At 38.2% G+C, this 22525-nt stretch overlaps 1 protein-coding gene across 1 annotated transcript in view; it reads left to right on the forward strand.

Moving 5' to 3' along the window:
• The window catches only part of PIP4K2A (phosphatidylinositol-5-phosphate 4-kinase type 2 alpha), a 100250-nt gene that overhangs the window by 28155 nt on the left and 49570 nt on the right, over positions 1-22525 (forward strand). The window contains exon 2 of the mRNA XM_085227278.1: positions 22187-22284. Within this exon, the coding sequence (XP_085083404.1) occupies positions 22187-22284 (98 nt within the window). The remainder of the gene's footprint in view (positions 1-22186; positions 22285-22525) is intronic.

Genomic DNA, 22525 nt, shown 5'->3' on the forward strand with positions numbered 1-22525 from the left:
TACTGCAGAATTAACTGTCCAGGCAGGGCAGTTCCTATGACAGCATCTGACTCACAGTTTGCGTTGACTTTTTTTTTTTTTTGAAAGCAGAAAAGGGTCAGGCTGTACCGCAGTTCTGTTTACAATTATCATCACTTTGCATTGGAATTTGCCATTGGAGAATTGCAGTTCTCTGTGTGTGCCCTTAAAGTGTTCCGATCTAATTTTGTTACCGATCGCTTATGGTGCATATTTTTGAGTCATTTTTCTTACAGTGGACAATTTGTATTAAAATAATATTGCAAGAGTTTTTAAGCAGAGTGTAAATAACAGCTGTATCAGATTTCTTGCATCGCATTTTTAATTGCTTTTTGCTAATGATGAATATTTTGAAAGATACCCTTTTGTAATAGGAGAATCTGGTTTACAGAGCAGCACTTAAATATTTTAGCATGTAAATTTGCCCAGATCCCAGCTTTGCTTCTGTAATGATGGAAAAAAGAATAGGCACTGGACAAGTCTGGCAGTGTTTCTGCAGCCGCGGAGGGCTGTGTGTGACAGCTGATGGCACGGCGTTCCTCCCGAGACAGCAATGGCTAGTACAGATCCAGTTACAATGAGAAAACATCCCTGTGTAAGGAGGCAACTGGAGCTTTTCATGAAAGAACTGAAACCGACAATAATTTCCTTTGAAATCTCGTTTTAAACCCTAAATATTGAAGCCACAGAGGGAACAATAGGAGGCCAGCTGTAGCGTAGTCTCTACTCAATTAGTTAATTGTTTGGTCAAATATAATGATTTGTTCACAAGTTTCTTTGAAATCTTAAACCCAAAGACAGAGGGAATAATAACTTTAAAGTTAAGTAGCTGGCAGAAATGTGGAACCTAGTGGAAATGGTGCAGAACACCAGGTTACAGCCTGCATTTTCATGCAGAATATTAGAATAGACATCTAGAAGAGTGCAGCATGAAAATGCAGGCTGTAACCTGGTGTTCTGCACCAGGTTCATTCTAATAGACATCTAGATGTGATACCTGGTGGTAGCTGTCTTTTAGCTTTTGATTGCCTGCATTATGAGTTTTTTTATGCTTTTTTTGAACTTCTCTACCTAGGAGTTGGAGATCACTTAGCAGCAAACACCTAAGAAAAAAATACTGCATAATCTCTGTGCTTGAAGCAACAAATCCTTCACATTTTTACTGTTTTGTTAGGGGTTAAATGTGCTAATGAACCAAACTGTATATAACAATAACAGTGCTATTGGTGCTGCTTTTTTTCTTCTTATTTAGCTTTATCAATGAGAAGTTTAAAAGTTCCTTTTTGAGTGATATCAGAAAAAAATATTCAGTTCATTTATCTGTTTGACTCAGCTTGGCTGCTATGCTAACATAATAGCTTGTACCAGGAGAGACATAACTGATGGGTCTTGTTCTGTAAATATTTTTTTCTTCATTTCCTCCTTACTCACCATATCTTACCTGCTAGGCAGCAAAACATGGGATGCAGTGAATTGTAGAGAATTTTGCTGATCACACTTCCTGTTTTTTTCCTTCCCTGCATTACTTATGTACTTCTATAGTTTTAGGGCCCCTTTCAGTTTCTTAACACAGTTCTTTAGCTTTTGATGCGTCCGGTTTTCTGTATCAGACAGAGATGATATGGCAGAGTTTTGTAAGCTACGTTAATTTATTTAATGGATAGTTGATAGGACAGGACAGAAAAGGTCTGCGATAGTTTGTTATTTTGCCTTCTCTGAGTTTCATAAACTGCACTTCACTGTGAACGTATTAAAATCTGTAAGATGCAGGTTTTCTAGATTATCTGTTTCCTATTTCTCAGGCACTGGTTTGCAAGAGTATAGTGTGTGATATGCAGTCAGCATCCCCATCCTCCTCATGTCTCCATCTATGGGCAAGGACACAGGAAGAGTATTTTCTGATGAGATTTTAAGTTCATATTTTTAGATTTATCTTAGTTACTCTGAAACCTTCAGAATAATAACCAAAGCTCAGCATTTGTTCTTTTTTAAGAAAAAGTCTTTAAGTCTTTAATTCGATGTTTGCAGATGTTTTGCTGTAGCCCCCGTGGTTTTGTAAGCCCACGGCAGGGATGGTGGTAGTCAGAATGTGGCACAGTGCTCTGTAGTCTTGCCCAACAGCAAAGGAGATTGTTATCTTCCCATACAGTTCTGCACAAGTGTTGCTCTTGAATTCAGGCTAGTTTTTCAAAAAATATGTATAGTCTTTGTATACAAGGGAAACTCCTATCAGAAGACAGAATTCAAGATTGATTTGAAACTAAAATGAGTGTGTTAGAAAAGTCCACTGTGCAAGGCTCTCAGCGGGCAGCATTTCCCTGCTCGTGTGCCTGGGTGAGCTCCTGTTGGATCTGTCTAGACACAGGTACGGCATCGGGGCTGACAGTGCCAAAATTGCTGTGTCTGTTCCTAGCTGTGTGACTTGCTTCCCAAGTACCAGAGGAAACCTGAAAAACTTGCCGTGTGTTCTCATGCTTTGGTTGCTTTATGGCATCTGACCAAACTGTTGGGTTTTTTGTTTGTTTGTTTTTGTTTTGTTTTGTTTTTTTACATATTCCGTGTTTCCAGGTTTTGGAGAGTGTTCTTTTTAAGTGCATTTGTAAGTTTTCAGGACGATTAGCACTGTAATTGAATGGATCATTATGTATACTCCCTGAGTTAATTGTACGTTCCAGGGAACTAGGGGCAGCTTGCACCTAAAGGCTTTGTGGTGCCTCACTGCTTGGTGTTTTGCTGTCATAAAACACAGGACCAAGACACAACTGTTTAACAAAAGGTGGTTTTCTGTTACTAATCACGTATGATAGCTGCCTTGCAGGCAGCATAGTGGCAGTCAGCACACACACTTAGTGTCAGCCAGCAAAGGAGGTAGTTCATAAAGACTTTTTTTTTTTTTTTTTCAAATGAACAAAACTTACACAAAGAAGTAAAACAAGAAGTCAAATGCATTCCACAAAGCACGAAATACCCCTCTTTAAGCAGGTTTTAGAATGATTTGGTGCTATCTTTTTTTGTTTTTTAATTTATGTATTCATTTAGTGGGAAAGCATCCCTTTGTTTCCTGATTAAGCAAAGATTCCCAGAATAAATCAGTCTCTAGAACCTATTGCTAGTGTTCTTTTCCAACTGACATTGCCAGAGTTGTATGAGAACAATTACAGCTTTATGAATTCTGTATTTGAAACCTAGCAGCGGATCAGAGCAAGATAATGGAGTTTCCAAAAATGATGTGAAGTATGCTTTGTTATTTCTTTTATTTCTAATTGTGGTCCTACAAGTCAGATTATTCCAGTTCTGTCCCATTGATCTCCTGAGGAAGTCCTAAATTTGAGGCAAGACGTTGCTTGTTTAGATGCAGTTGATGGCTTTATGCCATCAGCTGATGACGTCAGAAATAAATAAATGAAAATTCTTGATGTGGGAAGAAGGATTACCACACAGCTATGGCATGGGCTGCTCAGGATGAAATACTGTGCAATATTCTTCTAAGTCACTGCTCACTGTCCTGCCCTACATCCCTTGTCCTGCTGCCTCCTGCCAGCTCTGGCACCGTGCTGGCCTGAGGCTGAGCCATTTCTGTGCTACCTCACTGTAAGGAGAGCTGCAGACCGCGGTGATGTTCCCTGTGGCTCAACAAGAGCAAGCATGTGCTGGGCACTGACTGGGGGGGTAAAGGCAGGGCAAAGAGAGAGGCCAGGGCGGGGATGCAGGGTCTGCTCAGGCTGCCTGGGGCACCCATTGCGGCCAACACAGGGCCCAAATGTCACAGCAGTACTGAGTATGGAAAGCCACTTACACGTAGAGTGGTTGTCAGGAAAATAAAAAACGCCCCTGCTAAGGGCTGTTTGCCATTTCTTCATACCCAGGCTCCAGGATTTTTGTTGTTCAGCTTATAGAAAAGCAGTTACATTTAATTCGGAAAGCAGCTTACTTAGCTGTTCCTTGCAATAACAAGATTTAGGTCAGAAAAGATTGGAACAAGAATAACGCTCTTTTCTGTTGAATTTGCAGTGCTTTATTTACAGTCTAGAATTGTCATTATGCCCATATTGTCGGTCAGTCTCCTCTTGTTTCCTTTCCAAACACTGTGTTAAAGGCCAGGTAAGCTTTTTCTATTGATTTATTTAGAAACATGCACAACTGCAAAGATACTTGGGCAGATGTTGTGCCCAGAACAACTTGTAACTCCAAGAATAGATGTTTCAGATCGAGTGTCATGCTGATACCTTGGTGGGGTTGTTTTTTTTTTTTTTTTGCCTGGATTGTATTTTGGCTAGCTTCCTGAGTTCCTCTCCTGTTCTTTTAGCTTCTTTCTGCAGTTCTTGGCTTTTCTTTTGTTTAACCCGCCAAAGTCAGTGGGAATTTCCATTAAGTTACAGTATTTAGAATGCTGCAGCCCCAGCCCTACTTCTGTTGGACACAGGGAAGATTCACCTTTTTTATTTCAGTGGTTTTATAAAGGAGCTCCAGAGATATCAGTGCAGATATTTTTGATTCATAGCCTTTCAAGTGAGAGGACAGTCAGGTTCTGCTTGTAGCACAGTGACTGCGCGCCGTGCATGCTATCAGGAGACACAGGAAACCTTCCCACGTCCTTCACTTCTTGTAGTCCACCTTCTTATCTCATGTAGCCTTTTTCTCTGTGGGTATAGGATGTTGGCTGCATACCAAGTAGATGAGACAATTGCTGTGTTTCTGCCTTCTCCAAAACTGTTCATATCATATTCCCTTTTGTTACAAGAGGTTGCCTTTTACAGGAATTTAAAGTCATTTTCTGAGTATGTTTTGTTTTTCACATTTCCATGACAAACATTAGGTAAAACAAGAGCAAAGGTTTTGCCAATCACTTGAGGATCAACTTTGAGATTTGTTTACAAAAGTGTATTATTGTGATAGCATAGCTGATTTTTAAAATACTTCCTATTATGTTCAAAGGACACAACAGTCTGCTACATTTTGATTGAAACTTCCTGGCTGTAGTTACTTCACATTCAGAAACATCACAGGTGTCTTCATCACTGTTCTGTGCCTCAGTACTGCAAGTCAGATTCCATCCAAAGGCACCTTCATTCAAAAAGTCATGTTATTATACCACGTACACCTTGTATGGTACTGGTTTATCTTGTAACTGGATGTTGAAGTCAGCAGCAGTTCCGTAGTGCAAAAAAGCAGTCACGTTTTCGGATGGATAAAGTAAATTATGTTATTCTTTCTGTTTTAAAGCATTTGGCTTCTTTTTTTATCTTAAATCCAATGTCTTAATGTGGCATTTAAGAAAGAGGGGAAGGTTGCCCACAGAAAGAACCCAAGCTTGTGACACCTTTTTAATCTGTTCAGCTTTTCTTGACTGTTGGTAGTTCAGCAGAAAACCAGGAGGGGATTTCAGAAGAGACACTGATACACATTTGAGAAAGACACCATCAGGAGTGGTCCCCACTTTTTAGTGCCAGAAAGCATTTATGAGGAATCACAGAGCCACAGGGGTTGGAGGACCTCTGGAGGCTATCCATACCAACTCCTTGCTAAAGCAGGTTCCCTACAGCACGGTCACTCAGGAAAGTGTTCGGGTGGGTTTTGAATACCTCCTGAGAAGAAGACTCCAGAACTACTTCGGGCAGCCTGTTTCAGTACTCTGTCACCTCCAAATTAAGGAAATTCTTTCTCATGTTCATATAGAACTTCCTGTGGTCCAGTTTGTGCCCATTGCCCTTTGTTCTATGACTGAAAAAGGTGCATTATCTTACAGCCTGTTTTAAACTGTAACACGATTGATATGGACTCTTCCATGAAGATGAGCCTTATGCCCAGCATTTTTATAGTCAGTTGAGTCCTGCTCTGTGTTTTGCTGCTCTGGTGCTTTACCAGTAGTTTCAGAAACTGTTTACAACTTTAATTGCATTAAATCTTAGGGCAGCTGAATTCTTTAATCCATTTAATTTCTGTTTACTAGCAGGAGACCAAATTTACTCAAGGAAGGAGGAGAGTGGAGTGAGCAAGCATTTAGATTTTTGCCTCTATCTTGTAAAGTGGCATGTGCTGAAGGCTGATTTTGGTAGAAGTGGTCAAAGAAGAGTCAAGGTTAAGAGGCTGGTTATGGGCTCAGTATGAAAACCTCACATTATTCTTGGTCAACTGAGCTGGTAACAGCCTGCAGCAGTTTGGGATCTGGCATGTTATTTACCAGTCTGCCTGTGACTGGGAGCTCGTTGCTAGCATTAAGTTGCTATCAACTTAGCTGACACCTACCTACCTTTCAACTACGTGTCTCCTGGGTATTTTGGGGTGTGGAGTTTGTTTGCTTATTAGTAGAAACACACAGGTAAACTGTTTGGAAGTCCCTCACTCTCCACCCCTAATCACAGCTTGTGAATGTCATGTTTGCTTTGGGTTCTGTGCTTGCCAGGAGATAGTCATGTTAGTTGGATGCTTATGCACTTAGTTGCCAAGTTCAGACTGCTAAATGAGCACAGGGAAAGAAGGCAAGCTGTAATTAGTAGTAAGGTAAAAATGTTACAAGTTACATTCATCTGTTTGATGAAACAATTTACTTACTTAATGTTTCAGATATTTTTTTCTTATTGTACCACATCCTTTTTTAAGGTGTTAACAATGAAGTGGATGTTTTAAGAATAAATTACCCTTATAATTGTCTCTATCTTTTATAAAACAATCAGTGCTGTAATTTATGAACTCTGAAGCATTTTTTTCTTTAAGTACTCCCCTTTCAAAGAACATATTAAAAATAAAAAGTAACAACCATTTTATATGAAGACAGCATAGATGTTGTGAAAAAGCCACATAAGTATTTCAATAATTTCACTGAAAATACATTTCTGCTCATTCTGAGTGAAACCTTTTCATGGTTTGGACTTTTCCTTTGGAGTACTCATTAAGCCAGAGTTCAAATGTCTGGTTTGTTGAGATGCTCTCTTGAACCGAAAGAAAGATTACTGCAGTGATGTGACATTTTAGTGATTTTTTTTTTTTTTTCCTTTGGGGGGGGGAGGGGGGGGAAGATTGGGGGGGGGAAAAAGAAAAAAAGAGAAATTTACAGCTTCTGACAGTTTGTGGATTAGGTGTTCTGAAAGGAAAATTGGGTAACAATATTTTTAATGTTATTACTGTGCTGTCATCAGCATTTTTTCTATCAGAAGATTCCTTAAGTGTCAACAGTCATGCTTTCTAAAGTTGAAGCCTTTCCAGTTATCTGTCACTGCCTTATTTATTATAGCATATGAATAGTCAACAATAAATTAATCACTTAATGCTAACTTATTTCCATAAATATTTGGCTAATAAGTCGTTTGTGGGTTTTTATTTATACTGTAACTGGCAGAGTTTTCATAGGAAACATCTCAACAGCAATTAATGCCTCTTCACTTTTCAGACTTTGACCTAAGTAAATCTCCCGTGCTGGGCCTCGTGAGGTTTACCTTCACATTCCAGCTCCAGTCGGTCCTTGGTGTACAGACTTTCCCAAACTGAATAAAAGTAAATGGGAGTTGTTTCTGTTGGGCATTTACAAAAATCAGATCAGAGATGCTCTGAAGTGAGCACTCCAAAATCAGTGGAAGGCTGAGTACTGAACTTGCAGGTGTGAAGCTGTGCTTCTAAAGGAAACAGATTCCTGATAAGCAGATTTGATAGGTGCTTCTGTCTGTTTGCTTACAAAATCATGCTCCTTCCAAAATGGCTTGTGCCAATGGGAGACAAACTAAGCTACAAAAGCAAAAGTGCACACTTTTGCTGGGCTATAATAGTCCTACATTGTGGTTTAGTGGTGATATTTTCAAATGTAAAGCTAGCTTTAACTTCTTTATGACCTAAATAAAACTAATAATCTCCAGATAGAGAGGCAAAATGAAATGCAGAAATACAGCATTCTGTGTATAGAATGTTCACGAAGACTAAAACCTTAAAAGAAATCTCTCACGTGTCTTTCTTGGGTGATACCTGTCTTATTTTCAGTGTTGGGGATCCTTGTCTGTTCTCCATGTGGTATTCATGCAAGCTACTCATATTCAGTTCTCTTGGACATATTTTGCTTCCTTAATTAGTCACTGAGAAACCAAACCTTCTGCTTCTGCAGAGAGGGATTAATTCTCCCTGTTCTTTGTGTACCTACAAATTGGTGTATCTTTAGCTTATGTCTTGACTGCCTATTTGCCTGGCAGGTGATGCTCAGGGGTCCTAGTCTTGAAAGCGGAGGAGGACCTTTCCTCTCCTTGGTAGTGTACAAACATAGAACAAAATATTAGCTCTTGCTTCTAGGTCTTTGTGTCCTGGGTGTGAGTAGGCATGTTCACTGCTGACGTTACAGTGATCAGAGTACAACAGCATCTGTTTATCCATCATTCAGTACTTTATCGGAGATTAATACAAGGCCATTTTTAGAACTGGCAGATAGATGGTATGTGATTCTGGAATGTGTATTTATTTAGTTTAGTATTAGTGTGAGTATTTAAGGTCACTTGAACCAGACAGGGCTATATGAGTCATCTTTATCCCACTGAGTTTACATTGTGGTCTAAAGCATTTCTTTTTACTTTTTTTTTTTTCTAGAATATGACCCTAGAAAAACAACATATTCCTCATGTGCCAAGTGCAGCTCTCCTGAAAATTGGCCTGTCTTGCCTTCTGGGGTTATCTGCTGTTATGCAATAGTAGTGGGAGGGAAACAATACAGAAGGCCTGGAGACAAGAAGAAATTACTGCACTGTTGGCAGGCTTCCTGTGTTTGAAATCTTCAAGGAAGTCTTCAGTTGAAAGAAGAAAAACAGAGATGAGCGTTGGAAAGATAATCCTCCTAACCAAAACTTCAGCAGAGCTTTTAGTTTTACTGCTGCTTGAATTGAGGTTTGGGAGTTCGCAGTATGAGGGGCTGGCCGATAAGGAGCTTAGTGGTGATCTGAAGATCAGACTTAACTGAGAATGTAAGCACAAGCAGAGACAAGAGGGTATTTGAAAATTTATTAATTGCTCAGAACTTTGTAATTCTACAAACTTAATATTAAGTGGTTTGGTTCTTTATATATTCAGAGATTTGGGGATTTTTTTTTTTTTTCTTCTTCTATCTGTGTGTCCAAGACAGGATACTTATGTTGCATTTGATAAAAGAAATTACCCAGAGAAGCTATGGATATCCCATCCCTAGAGACATTCAAGGCCATGCTGGATGGGGCCCTGGGCAGCCTGAGCTGCCTGACCTGGGTTGTGTCCCGCCTGTGGCAGTGGAATTGGACCTAGATGATCTTTAAGGTCCTTTCCAACCCAGACCCTTTTATGTTAGCTAATGCAAAATGCATTCTTTCCTGTTGAGAGAGTAAGAAGAGTACCTGAGAAGAATATGTAAATATTGAAAAGCTTGCGGTTCAGATTTGAATTAGAGAATGACAGTGTTCTAGGGCATAAAAAGAAATCTAATTGCTCTTCTTTTATAGAATGTATACTTTTTTCAGTCTTGCTGAGGCTTAGTCATAGTATCATAGAATTGCTCAGGTTGGAAAAGAACTTTATGGCAATTTGTAGAAAAGTATTCAGGATTATTTAGGGTTTTTTTTAATATTGCTTAGCAGTTGTGTGTATTCTTGCTATGAATGAATAACATTCTGTCCACTTGAGAATTAAAGAAACCTTATCCTTTAAGACATCCTTAAGACATTATAAGACAAAAATATGTCAAACAAGGCTCTCTTTAATTGAACCTTCAGAGATGAGATCTAAGTCTCTAGTAAATTTTAAGGCAGACCTTTGGGCTAGAGTTTTTTTTTTTTCTTTTAAAATAAAAGCATTCTAACCTGAAGTACTTAAGTGCGTGATGTGTTTCATGAGCATTGGGTTGCTGTGGGCTTTTTCTTTTTGATGGTTGGTTGGTTATCTGATTTATTTTGTTTTCTACTAGTTGATTGAACCTGAATCTCAATTTTTGGTAGTCTCCAAAAGCAGAAGATCCACTTATGTCCTCCTCCGAATTCTGCTTCTGCAATTCAAACGTATAATTTTGGATGTTATGATATAAAAATATTATTTAAATGGATTGTCAAGGTACTGTTTTTGTTGACAGGACTGCTTTTAAATATGTTCTGCATTTGTAATTAACGTAGTGATTATTGACTGTAGAAAGGACAATGTATTCTCATCACTCTGAAGAGTCTTGACAAAGGTTAGCAGGTAACTGTTTTTTAACAGAAGAATCATCTTTTAAATCACTCCTGTGAAGCTATGTCCAGTAAATTGAGAAGCAGTGCTCTAAACAGGCTTTCTTTTTCCTAGGTTAAATAAAACAACCTTAAATATCATGGATAAACAAAGTCAAAATTAGATCTCATCTTTCATATCATTTTTTTTTATTAGTGAACCAGAAAAGGAAAGGAGGTTGTCTTGCCTTCTTGGCTCCCAACTGATTCCTCAACTCCAAATGACCTTTTCATTCATCTCTGGTAGTTGAATGAATAGAAGTGAAGAAAATATTCTGCCTGCACCTGAAAAAGAAGTTAGTTACCCAAAACTGGTTTTACAGCTCAGCAAACTCTGAATTAAGTACCTAAATGCTGGCAGCAAAAGTAATCATCAAAGGTGTTTTGTGAGCAGTAAGCCCAGTAATTAGTGCAGGTTAATGTTATTTCTGATTTTATGATACATTTACAAGATATACTAAAGTTAAAACTTAATTTAAATTTCAAAAACACCTTTCCCGATGAATCTTTATTCACCTTGTAATAATTAAATTTAAGACTACACACAGCACTTGAGTTTTTTTAGCTCGTATCCGAACATTTTAAGGCAACAAATTGCAGAAAGGCAATTTTTTTTTTTTCTGTCTTTACTTTTGTGTGAGCTGAGAGTGGGTGGAACTGACAAACTGACCCAAATGAACAAAAATTCTTGCTAGCAGGTTCATTTAAAGCTGTGTTGGTTTTTGACTTTGGTTCAGCATGACAACCACGCACCCTCATCTGTCAGAAGAGAAAGAGAATTGGTGGAAAAGCAGGAGAAAATGGAGAAGATTGGAAGTGCTGCTTCAGGTGCTGCTGGTTGAAGCATTGACCTTCCTGTTTTTCTGAAAGCACCTGTGGCTCACTGAACCTACTTTCCTCTCGAGTTCTTTCCTGCTAGTAGGCAGAGGCCTCTCCTAGCCTTCCTAAAAAATGGTCTGGTGCATTTTCAGTCATAATCTTATGGTCTGTTAATGGTTACATAAGTATTTGGGAAGATATGTTTACAAGAAAAAAGACCTGAGCTTACAAGCTTGAAGTAAATATGCTCAATCCATCCTAATTTTCAAAGTTTCATGGTGGTGGAACAATCAACAACAAACAGTGCTTTTTGCATATATCCATCAGGTTCCTGTGGCCTGGGGGGCCACCACTTACCCTTCAACCACTTTCCTTTTACTTGGAATGGTAGAGATTAATGTTTGTCTTAAACAAGGGCATCTTTTGGTCTCAGGCTCCCTGAAATGAAGTGTATGATGGCAATGTCTTTCTCTTTGGAAAGAAAAATCAGTTCTTTTGGTTTATGTTCAAATTAAATCTAAAACTATTGTTTCCTCTTTAACATTAGAAAAAAACCCAACTTTTTATCTAAGTCTAAAAATGGAAAAATGCGTATGTGTGCAGTGAGGAATGCGGAGGGCACAGGAGTGCACATTCCAGAGGGCTGCTGCTGGCGCAGGGATGCAGAGCAGCTGGGAGCTGTGTTCCCTGCCAGGGTCCTCTGGCTGCGCTGGGGCCTCCATGCCTGAACAGAGCTCAGGTTGGCTGCCTGGCTTTGAGCTTTCAGAAGAGCAGTGCCCGCTTTTTGGTGCAGTGTTCAGAACTCAGAGTGGATGTGTTTCTTTCATTTATTTTTTTAAGTTGTGTTGGAGAATTCTATGTTAACACATAGATTACGTTTACGGTTGAAAATGTGTGTTGGTAGCTCAGGGCTTTAAAAAAAATAATTATATATGTATATTTTCGTGTGTAAAATGCATATATCTGTATGTGACATTTTTTCTTAAGGGATAATTTAAATTTTTTAACATTTTAGTTTGGATTTTCAAGTATGAAAATAATCAAAAAGCCAGTTTCTTTTCTCAAGTGGTTCTTCAGCAATACATAGCCTGAGATTAACATCAGTGATATGAGAGTGGTTTTGTAGACTAGTCCTGTCATCCAGGTCTTGGAAATATGATCCTAGAGTTCAAAAGAGGAAACAAGTGGAGGTTGAACAAATTGTGGCACCAACCACGTACTCAGGGGAAAGTGTTTTTGGCTAAGTTTGATGCATCCATCACAAACACAGATAGCACAGTAGAAAACATTGTACTGCTTTTGTCACTAGAGCTGTGCCTTGTGTACGCCCATGGGCCAGAGCTTTGAGCATGCTATGGGGTTCAGCTGCGGCCCCCAGCCTGCCCCAGCAGCAGCATACGTCCTGCCTCAGCCACTGGCAGAACAAGGATATGTTTGAGACTTTTGCATATGAAGTGCTATTCATAAAACGTATTACCTTACGGTGTATTTTTGTCTTGATCATTATGGCTAATGTTTTGTGGTTGCCGTGCTTGCTGAGTGGTAAAATTTGGTTATTTCTGTCTGATCTCCTTTCAAAGAAGTACCACAACACCAGTGTGTCTTAAGATTAACAACACTAAAACAACTGAAGTTGCTTTTTATTTGTGGACCGTGACAAATATAAATAGAAAGAGGATTTGTGTCTACTTGCCTATTGAACGTGTCCTGTTGTCCTCGTAAGCTTATGAAATCCTTTGATAACAAAGTCTGACCTGTAAACTGAGGAAGAAGGTCATGCAATTATATTTCAACAAATTGTGCCTTGTTTCATATCAAGGGGTAGAAATATGTTTGTCTTGAATTGTTTAAGCATTTCAACTTCCAACTCAATCAGAATTGAACATGATGGGACTTGGGATTGTAAATCCCACACTGCACTTCAGTGCCCTCCCTGTGGCCTCTCAACTCCTCCAGACTGCCCTGAAGGTCCTCTGCCCTGAGGCTGAGCAGGCTCTGGGGTTATCAAGCACTGCATCACGATCTACATATTCAGCCTGCTGCAAATGAACACTGCAGTGGTTATGTCTGGGCAGTTAGTTTCCAATAAGCAATGATAATCGTTCCTTGAGATTTTGTGTATAGCAGCATTGCCAAATTAAACTGGAATTCAGCATGGAAAAACTATATCCAGGGCAGAAGCAAAACCCAGTTCACTGTGTTCAAATAAACACAGCAAGACTGCTCTTTCCCAAATCCTTAACAACTGGCAGATAAAATCATGGTTTCAGTAGCAAGAAGCTGCAGAGTATGAATATGAGCGCCTGTGTATCTTTACGTCCCCGCTAGCCTGATCTCAGCTGCCGGCAAGACGTTACAGTATTTGGAAGTAAGAGCAGTGTAAACGCAAGAAGAATACGGTGCAACCAACATGCCTCAGGAGATAAACTAAGGGATTTCTCTTAACAGGGGGAACGCAGTTCTTCTCATCCAGTTGGATTTCTAGTGTGGTATTTTGTCTGGTGCTGTACAGAAAATTGTTGCTTCAATTGGAGGATGTAGGTCAGTAATTAAGGAAAAATTATAGCCGTAGGCTGGCGAATGGCATGGAGCCTGATGATTCTGCAAGGCCTATGTTATGACCAACAGCATCTGGTAAAGCTTTGCAGAACATTTAAATACCTGTAGAGGAACACTTATTGCCTCAGTTACTTCTGATGCAACTCCTTTCACGTCATAAGTTACATTTCTGTAATGCAAATGATTGTTTCTGGTTTTCTGTAAATTTGCTTTAGCCTTTGCCTGATCAATAGTCAGAAATGTACAAAAAGAATTATGTTTTAAATGTCAGCTTTTTGCAAGTCAACAATTTCCTTAGTAGCAGCATATTTGTGAGAGTGGAATGTGTGACCAAAGAGCCTATTCACAAGCCAGTCATCCTCCTCCTTAAAAGAAGGAAAATATAATAATGTGCAGTGCATTAGCTGTATTATGCCACCGTAAAAATTACCAAAATGTTTCTCTTTTCTCTGTTTGTTATTGCTTCTGGACAATAACAATGCCTGTCTAATGCATCAGATTGTTGCTTAATGGTCCAGCCAGCCCAGGCTGTCATTTTGCAAGAGAATGCTCTTGAAGCCTTCCTCTTGACTAAGCAGCTGAGTTGCAGGTGTTATATTGTGAAATGGTTCCTTGGGTTTTATACTTAGCCTTTCTTTGTGGAAAAGATGTTATAGCATTTAGGTAAGAATAGTGCATCTACGTATTTGTTCAGCTGTCTAGTAGAGTATTATGTTTAATTGTGTGAACACATTTTTCCTGTTCAGAAAAGTTATCCTTCGCAAATGCAGTCTTAAAGGCTGTTATGAGAAGTGATCATTATTTAATAGACTCCTTTAATTGTTTGTTTTCCAAGTGAGTATCGTGATTCATAGATTATAAGTGCAGTTTTATTTCATTTTCTTCCTTCTTGTTGAACTCTTCTACTAAAATCCATTCATTCAGGAAATCAGCGGAACATTTATCTGACTTTTGTATTACTTCATTAGAGAATTCAACGTATTTTTATTAAATCTTTTCCTGTGTCATAAATAAATGCTTACTGTCTCCTAGCATCCTCCTATTTTTAGATAGTCTCTTGTGAAGCTTTGAGAACACAGCCAAGTGAACTAAATTTTATCCCTTGCCAAAGGAGTTTTGTTCTTTAATTAGAAAAATAGAGACCAGATTGCTATCAGTCCTTCTGACATGTCTATTTTAAGTGAGGATTTCAAACAATATCTGAAGATACGAGCTGCAATCAAAGATCATATTAAAGTACAACTTCACAGCACACAAGTTGAGGTTTGAAAAAGATTACTTGAGATGTTTCTGGCAAAAAATACATATGTATGTATACTACTGGGGTTTTTTTTGTTGGTTTTTTTTTTTTGCAAGCCCACTGACAGGTAGCATGCAAATGGTTGAGCTGTGTGCCTTGTCTTATTTTCTTTTTAACTATGTTATTAGCAAACAGGGATGAGCTCATCTGTATTGTGTGCATCACAATTCATCCAGATCTGGTGGACTTTTATTGCATTATGATTTCCTTTTGGACCAAGACTACATTTTATTTTGGTATGCCATTTGCTATTCAAAACAATTCTTCTTTACAAAAATACTCACTCTAATTCACATTCCTATTACTCTACCTTTATTTTCATCAAGGCACACTAGCATCCTTGCACACAATTGCATTTTTCCCAGCTTTTTAGTGGGGAATTATCATGACAGTCATTATGTCTGAACTGCTTAATTCATTTTAGTTCTTTGATTATTTGGCACATTATAAAGTGTTAATTTTTGCACCCATTGAAAGGTGTAAGCAGATGCACAGGAAGTTTAGCCAGATCTGTAGAAACATGGCTTTATGCTAGTTGAACAGTGTACAGCAGTAGTTGTGGATTCTATATGCTATGGAGATATCCAAGAGACTTGAAAGACTTAAAAATCTTGCATCAAATATTTGTAAAAAGAGTGTGATTTGGGTGCTTTTGTTATATGTTCTTTAAACACTCTCTGACGTGGGTGATAATCAAGCTATGAAGTCCTCTGTTTGAATTTTGAGCCTCGGTATTCTAAATTTAAACTTAAATGCCAAGAAATGAATGCTTTTCAAAACTGTTTTTTCCCTCTGCTTTGAGACTTACTTTGGTATTACCATAACTCGTTGGGTCTTTCTTAGGTATGTCATGATATCTTGCTTTGCAGGGGATGCATGACTATGTACATCCCTGCCCAAAAAGAGCATCATACTATTGAGAACTGCAAAAAAAAAAAAGTCCCGTTGAAGCATCAGTTTTTTATTGTGAAACTTTTTTTGTTTGTTTTAATTCAAAGACAGACCATAAGATTCAGAAAGTCTTTCTTTTTGATATATAAAAAAGAAATAATCTCTAATTGATGCATTCATTTCTCAGAATTTCTCAATCCATAAAATGTAATAAATATTTTTGCCAAGAAATTCAAATATTCTGTGTTTTAGTACTTAGCAAAAAGTATGCATTAAGGCAAAATAAAAATATTTGTCTCAACTAAGGCTGCTTTTCCAGCGCTATATTATTCAGTTTCATTGAAAGCCAACAATCTAATGACAAGTATCACCTCAACTGTAAAAACATGAAACTGCTCTATGGTAATTACTGATAGACGTTTTGAGATGTGTAACATGTCAACACACAACCCAGCTCTGGCAGCTGGGTGGGCTTTTATATTGATTTGGATTTTTTCCTTCATATACCTTAAATAAAAATGATCGTAAAGATTCAGAAAAAATGAAATACTTTACCCTGTTTTTTCTCTCAGTCATATAATCGGTTTAATTTCAGGAGTTGTTTCTGAATCAGTAACTAGAAATTACTTATATTGGAGAAGTCTCCTATGGCATTTAAACTCCTTGCACATTGTATAGTTAATAAAAAAATGTCTGAGTAGATTTTTTTTACCTTGTACTTTTAGGGGAAAAAAAGAGAGAGATGAATTTGTGTGATTGAAATGATGAAAACCTCATTTAAAACAAATTAAGGAGTATTTTGCTGAACTGATTTATTTCTCTCCAGCAGAACTTAGCTTAACCTTTTATTTCTCTTGCAAGAATGGCTTTGAGTGTAATTTAAACTGTCAAATGACATTTATCAAATGATGGTTTTGCCCCGTAACAGGCAAATGTCTTCCACAAAATTGATTAGCTGCTGACCTCCTCCACCCTTTCCAGACCCTGCAAGGTAGATTTCAAAGTGCTGTAAAATAATCACTTCATTTTCAGTTTATACTTCAGCAGGAGGCGGTTAGTGCCCCGGTAGCGGTGCTGCAGTGTGCTCTCATATGGCAGCAGGGTGCTGGGAGCCTTCAGGCCCTGCCCTGCCACGCACCTAATAGGGCCTCACGCTGAGCTCCCTGCAGCTCAGGAGCAGTGTCAGTGTCAGAATGGCTTTTTGCTGGATACTGGAATGAGTTACGGTACAAAACTTTTATCTTCTGGATGAATGCACTCCAGTAAGCAGGAAAGTGCCATTTCCTAAGGCCTGTAAGTTGTTCAGTTATCAGGGAAGTGCCAGAAGAAAGAAGGATACATCTCCTAAGTATGACATTTTAGGCCCTCAGAAGCTTCCTCCAGTGCATTCTTACTTGTCAGCTCTGTAGCATTGCTTGGTAAGGGCAAGTCCAGAGGGCTTGCTCTTGTAGGCTTCGACCTATAGGCAGATGAACTGACTCAAGCACTGTGCCTGGATTGCTGCATCAAAATGGCGGCTCTCTAGCTTAACAAAAAGTGCTGCCTAATGTTTTTTTGCTTCAGAGCAATTTGTGAATTTCCTTGCCAAGGAAGAAACTGAGACTCAGAAAACAAACTATGAACATAAAAATACCAGAACTGTTGCTGGTGTTAAAAGTTCAGTTCTTTTTTTAGAACTCAATAATTTCTTTCTTCCAAACTCTTCCACTCCTACTTCTTCCTACTTCTCTGTATTTAAAAATACAGAAATTAGAGAAAAATGCTCTTGACTTTCTCTCAGACTGAGAAACCAAATGTAGCTCGTTAGTGTCAGCAGATCTGATTGCAGTGATTGGTTTTCAGTTCAGACAGGGCGTTGGGGAATGAACAGAGCTGAAAAGAAAGGAGCACTTCTCCAACTTCATCCACACACATCATCAGAAAGAGCAGGGGTTTTCCTGTATGCGTAACTGCCGAGGGCCAGAACTGTGATTAAAGTCTTTTATCAAACTGTTGGCTGTGAAAATACCAATCCCTCCATACATTCGGCTAGAGTCTGATTGGCTGATAAACTGAATTAAAAGATAGCGGAATCTGTGCTGCATGTTAAAGCTATTAAACACAAGTAACTACATATGGAATAAAGGCTTTACATAGAGTTTCAGAAGCATCCAGTAAATAGTGCTAACTGGTCTGCATGAGATTCATGGTATGTTTGGAATGAAATTTTGCTCATTGGTCTACCTGGCTCCTTCCAGTATATATTTTTTTAATCAGTAATACCAGCTGTAGTGCATTCTGCAGGTTTCTCACTGCAGGTTTCTCACTGCAGTGCATTCTTGTAATGATAGGCAAGAGACTGTATCTGTTGGAGAATGGGATTGTTGTTCTCACTGTTCCAGCTAAACGTGCAATATAAGTGTAAATTGCCTTTATTCTATTCTGCTTAAATATCTCATTGTCTGCTTTGCATACAAGCAATTTATTGCTGCTTATGTTCTGACAGAATGAAAACTAATGTTTAATTATGCATTGCCCTAGTAATGTGGTGTTTAGGGTGAATGTATCTGAATTAAATAAAGGCCATTAATAACGCCTAACAATTTATGATATATTCATTGCTTGATTTCAAATCATATAAATTAGAGAAGCTTATTTGAAATGTCACCAGTATAAGATGGCTTTGTGGGAACACCTCTCTGTGTGCTAATTTCAGAATCATTACCAGCTGAGTCTTACTATTCATTCAGTGTCCAGTAGGCTTTTATTATTCCCTTATTTGCAGTTTAATTACAGCCTCTGTTTTCCTGACAGTGTGAATTCAATCCTGAACCTGCAGGAGCAAAATGAGTTGCAATCAGTAGGTTTTTGCCTGAAACCCTCCTTCCCCTTCTCCCCCTCCCACCTACCATCCCTGAACCATAGGTCTGAGCAGATCCCTACAGACAGGTTTTTTTCTACCGTATATTTAAAGGAGCAATGCCATCTAAAGCTTTCAAAGCATCATCTTTAAAGCTTTTAATTCATGGAGGATATCTCTGTCTCACATAAGCAGTTTGTTTTGTGCCAATATCATGAAGATATTTGAATAAATTTCTTAAGGAGAGGTTTTCAGGTGATTTTTTAATATTTTGTGTATATGAATTTGAAAATACTATTAAAAGGCATGAGATATTTCCATATAATGTGCATGGATACTGTGTAACTAAAATCCTAATCAATTGTCTTTAAAAATAATCCATTCCCCAAGGCTATTGGGTGGATGTAAGTTCTTTAAAGATGTGGTAAGCATTGTCTGCTGGGAAAAAAAAAAAAAGAAAGAAAGAAAAAAAGAAAAACAGCAAAATTTTGTATTGGTGAAAAATAAATGAATCACAGAGCAATTAAAGGTTGTCGGTGGTGGAACTAGAACTGATTTTTTTTATTTATTTTTTTTTATTATTTTTTTTGTCTGAGACACTTTGGAAGGCTGAAAGTACTCTCTCACTGTTTCATATTTGGTCACTTTCAGGCATGGCTGTTCCTTCCCATAGTGATAGCAGAGTAGAGAATTGATCCCAGTGACCTTCACCTTTCAGCTTTCTAGTGCCCATTTGTGGGGGAGTTCAGGATATTGTTTCTTTTCCCAATATGGTTCCAGTTTGCACCACAGTGCAATGTCACAACTATTCCCTTCTGTGTTGTGTGCACTTTCAAATTTAGCCTCGTCAAAGCCATCCTAAAAATGCATTACTGCACAAAGAAACAGACCTTATACTTGAAGGGTTTAAATTAATTAATGGCCTGTGCCGCTGGGACATGCCATTACTCAGCTGGTGAGCTATACCAAAGGTCACTTCTACTATATGTTCATCACTTGCTTTTTCTTCTCTCCTGCTAGAGGGGAATTCCTTAAAATATTAGAGAAATTATATTTCCAGACCTCAGAGGTAGTGAATCTCCATTAAAAAAAAAAAAAAAATTCTGCAATTTTTTTCTGTTAGAGTGCTTTTTTTGTTGTTTTTGAGTGTAGGTCTGTATGTACATTTACATCTTGCAGGGAGCCTCCTGGGATGAGTGTTTTGAAATTTCTATTTACAATATAACAAGCTTTAAAGTATTCAAATAGGAGTATATGTGGGTATGTTACTCTTCTATATAAGTAATATCTGTACTGCCTACATGTGCAATTAAAACTGTGCCGCTATAGCACAAAGGTAAATCTTTGCAGTGTAAAAGCAAACCTACAAATGTATTCAGAGACGCTTTACATTAGTAAATTAAGAAAGTGAATGCGTGCAAAAAATTTGATTGATGCAAATTTGATAGTCTAAGCCCCCTAATTTGGCAGTGAAGTTGCTTTTATTTTCAGTAGGTCATTTGGAGATATGTGAATTCAGCATAATTAATTGTATTTGACTGAAAATTGTCTTAGTATCATTTTTGACTGGAATGGAAGGTGTGGGTCTCCATGATCCCTTTTTTGTTGCAAAATCTGGTAATGTAGGAAAGTAGCTAATTCTTCATAAGCAAACAAAGTTCCATATCTCTGCGTAATCTATCTGCTTCTCCTTAGTTTTATTTGTACAAGAGCTAGGCTGGTTCTGCGCGCTCATGGAACTGCTCTGTGGTTCCAGGGTGAGATTGATGTGCAGTGATATCAAATGCAGTAAAGAGCATGTATGTTAGATGTTGTGATGTTCGATCTATGTGCTGTTATTTCATGTCATAGTTAATGAGGTGTCAGCATGATTTATTAGGTTTGTACAGCTGTGTTTCCAAAAATTTTCTGGAGTTCCTTCATTGTCCTGCTCTGGAAGGAGGAAGGAGCGTTCTCCCTGGCACTTCAGGGAGCAGTGCACGTTCAGCCCATCCAGGCATCTCTCTAGTTTGTTGCTCTGCTGTACAGCTGCGATGCCTCAATCTGTAACTTCTCAGGGCTTTCCAAAGAAGCATTCTGTAAAGAAAATTCAACTGATATTTATCAGTTTCATGTGGGCCGCAGAGGTCTGAATAATAAAAATGAGAGATGGCAAGATGCATTACTGAGACTTAAAAAGACTGAAGAGTGATGAGGCTTTCTGACCTGCCTGCTTGCATCAGTTTCTTCTCTCTTTTTAAAAGGAAAAAGGTTCCTCACTGCTTTCGGGTTTTGTTTAACTTCAGTTCTGCAGAAGGTCATGCATTTTTTCCTCTAATATTTATAACCTACAACTGCTTCAGCAAAGGCGTCTCAGAGAGCCTCTCTTAAGCAGGATAGCATCGAAGGACAGGAACAGATTCCCAATTGGGAGACTCTTTTGGATAAGAACAACCAAAACTACAGGTCTCACTTATTTTGTTACATCTGCCTCTGTTGCACACTGGTCGTCTCATGTAGAGTTCTCCCCCTGCAGCCCGCAGATGGCTGCTGAAGCAACGTGTGCTGTGTGGGTTTGCAGCACCATAAGAGCATAGGCAGAATATGTGTGAGGGGTCTTTGATGACTGTGCTTTTTATCTCCTTAATGATTTGAAAGAACTGCTACAAGCTAGTAATATTCTGATAAGTTTTTTGTGCTTTACTCAAAATTTCCTAAAATAAGAGTTGGTTAATGCACACAATTACCAAAAATACGCAAACTAAGTAACTGTGAAGTTGTTTACATTCTGTCATAAAGATGTGGCCAGAAGTGGATAGTTCTGAAATTCCAAGTATGTATGAAAATTTTAATACTGAGGATGCAGACAATATTTATTTCAAAACTAGAAAGAGCAAATGGTACCCATAAATATAACAAAATAAGAGAAACCTTCGAACTTCTGCATTTATTTCTAGGTACAAATTTGGATACTTAAGTAGCTTGGTGAGCCTGAGTAATCAAAAAAAAATGCCTGAATGCCGCTACTTGCAAAACCTTGGCTGAGGTCTGTACTACTGTACAAAACAAGGCTCTTCTTCCTGATTCCAAAGCTTGTGCCTTCGTATGGAAGCAACATTTTATTTTCTGTAAGCAGTTTAAGGCGCAAACAGGTAGTTTGTAAGCTGCAAAGGTAAATAGTCATTTTAAATACAGGATTTAAATTGTCTGTAGAAAATGTAGCTCAGTTGGCTAAACAAGGACAGTAAGAACAGTGTGTTAGCATTTAAGAACATATTGCTGGTGTCCTCACTGACTTTCCTTAAAGCACGTGCTCCAGGTGTGCTTTGAAACACTTTTTTCCAGAAACTAGTATAAATACAGAGTGCTCTTTCTTCTTTCCAAAGAGTCTACCTTGTTAGTACATTTAATCTGGAAAGAATAAATCTCTTTGCATTTTTCTTTCAATTACATTCACTCCCAGGACACATACACAAGCAACTGCAGGCCAAATAACTTTTTTTTTTTTTTTTTTTAATTTTAATTAGAACACATGCAGAATCTTTGCAAAATTATTATCAACTTAATGTATTCTTTTTCCTTTAGATCAATGAACTGAGCCATGTTCAAATCCCTGTTATGTTGATGCCAGATGATTTCAAAGCATACTCAAAGATAAAGGTGGACAATCACCTTTTCAACAAGTAAGTACAAGTAACAATTCTTTGTAGATGGGGATAGTGGCAGTGATATTTTTATGAAGTACTATGAAGTCTGTTATTTTTCAGCTGATGGGACTGAAGTTTTGATGATTAAGTTAATCCTGTGATAAACATAACCATCTGTGCTGTTCTGAAAAGCAACAGCAGGGTCTGCTGGACAGTATTCTTCTTCCATATGGTTTATTATTGCCTTGTGAATATCTTATATATTGAAGGTGATCCT

Source organism: Meleagris gallopavo, chromosome 6, assembly GCF_905368555.1.
Source record: "Meleagris gallopavo chromosome 6, MGAL_WU_HG_1.1, whole genome shotgun sequence".
Lineage (NCBI taxonomy): Eukaryota > Metazoa > Chordata > Aves > Galliformes > Phasianidae > Meleagris > Meleagris gallopavo.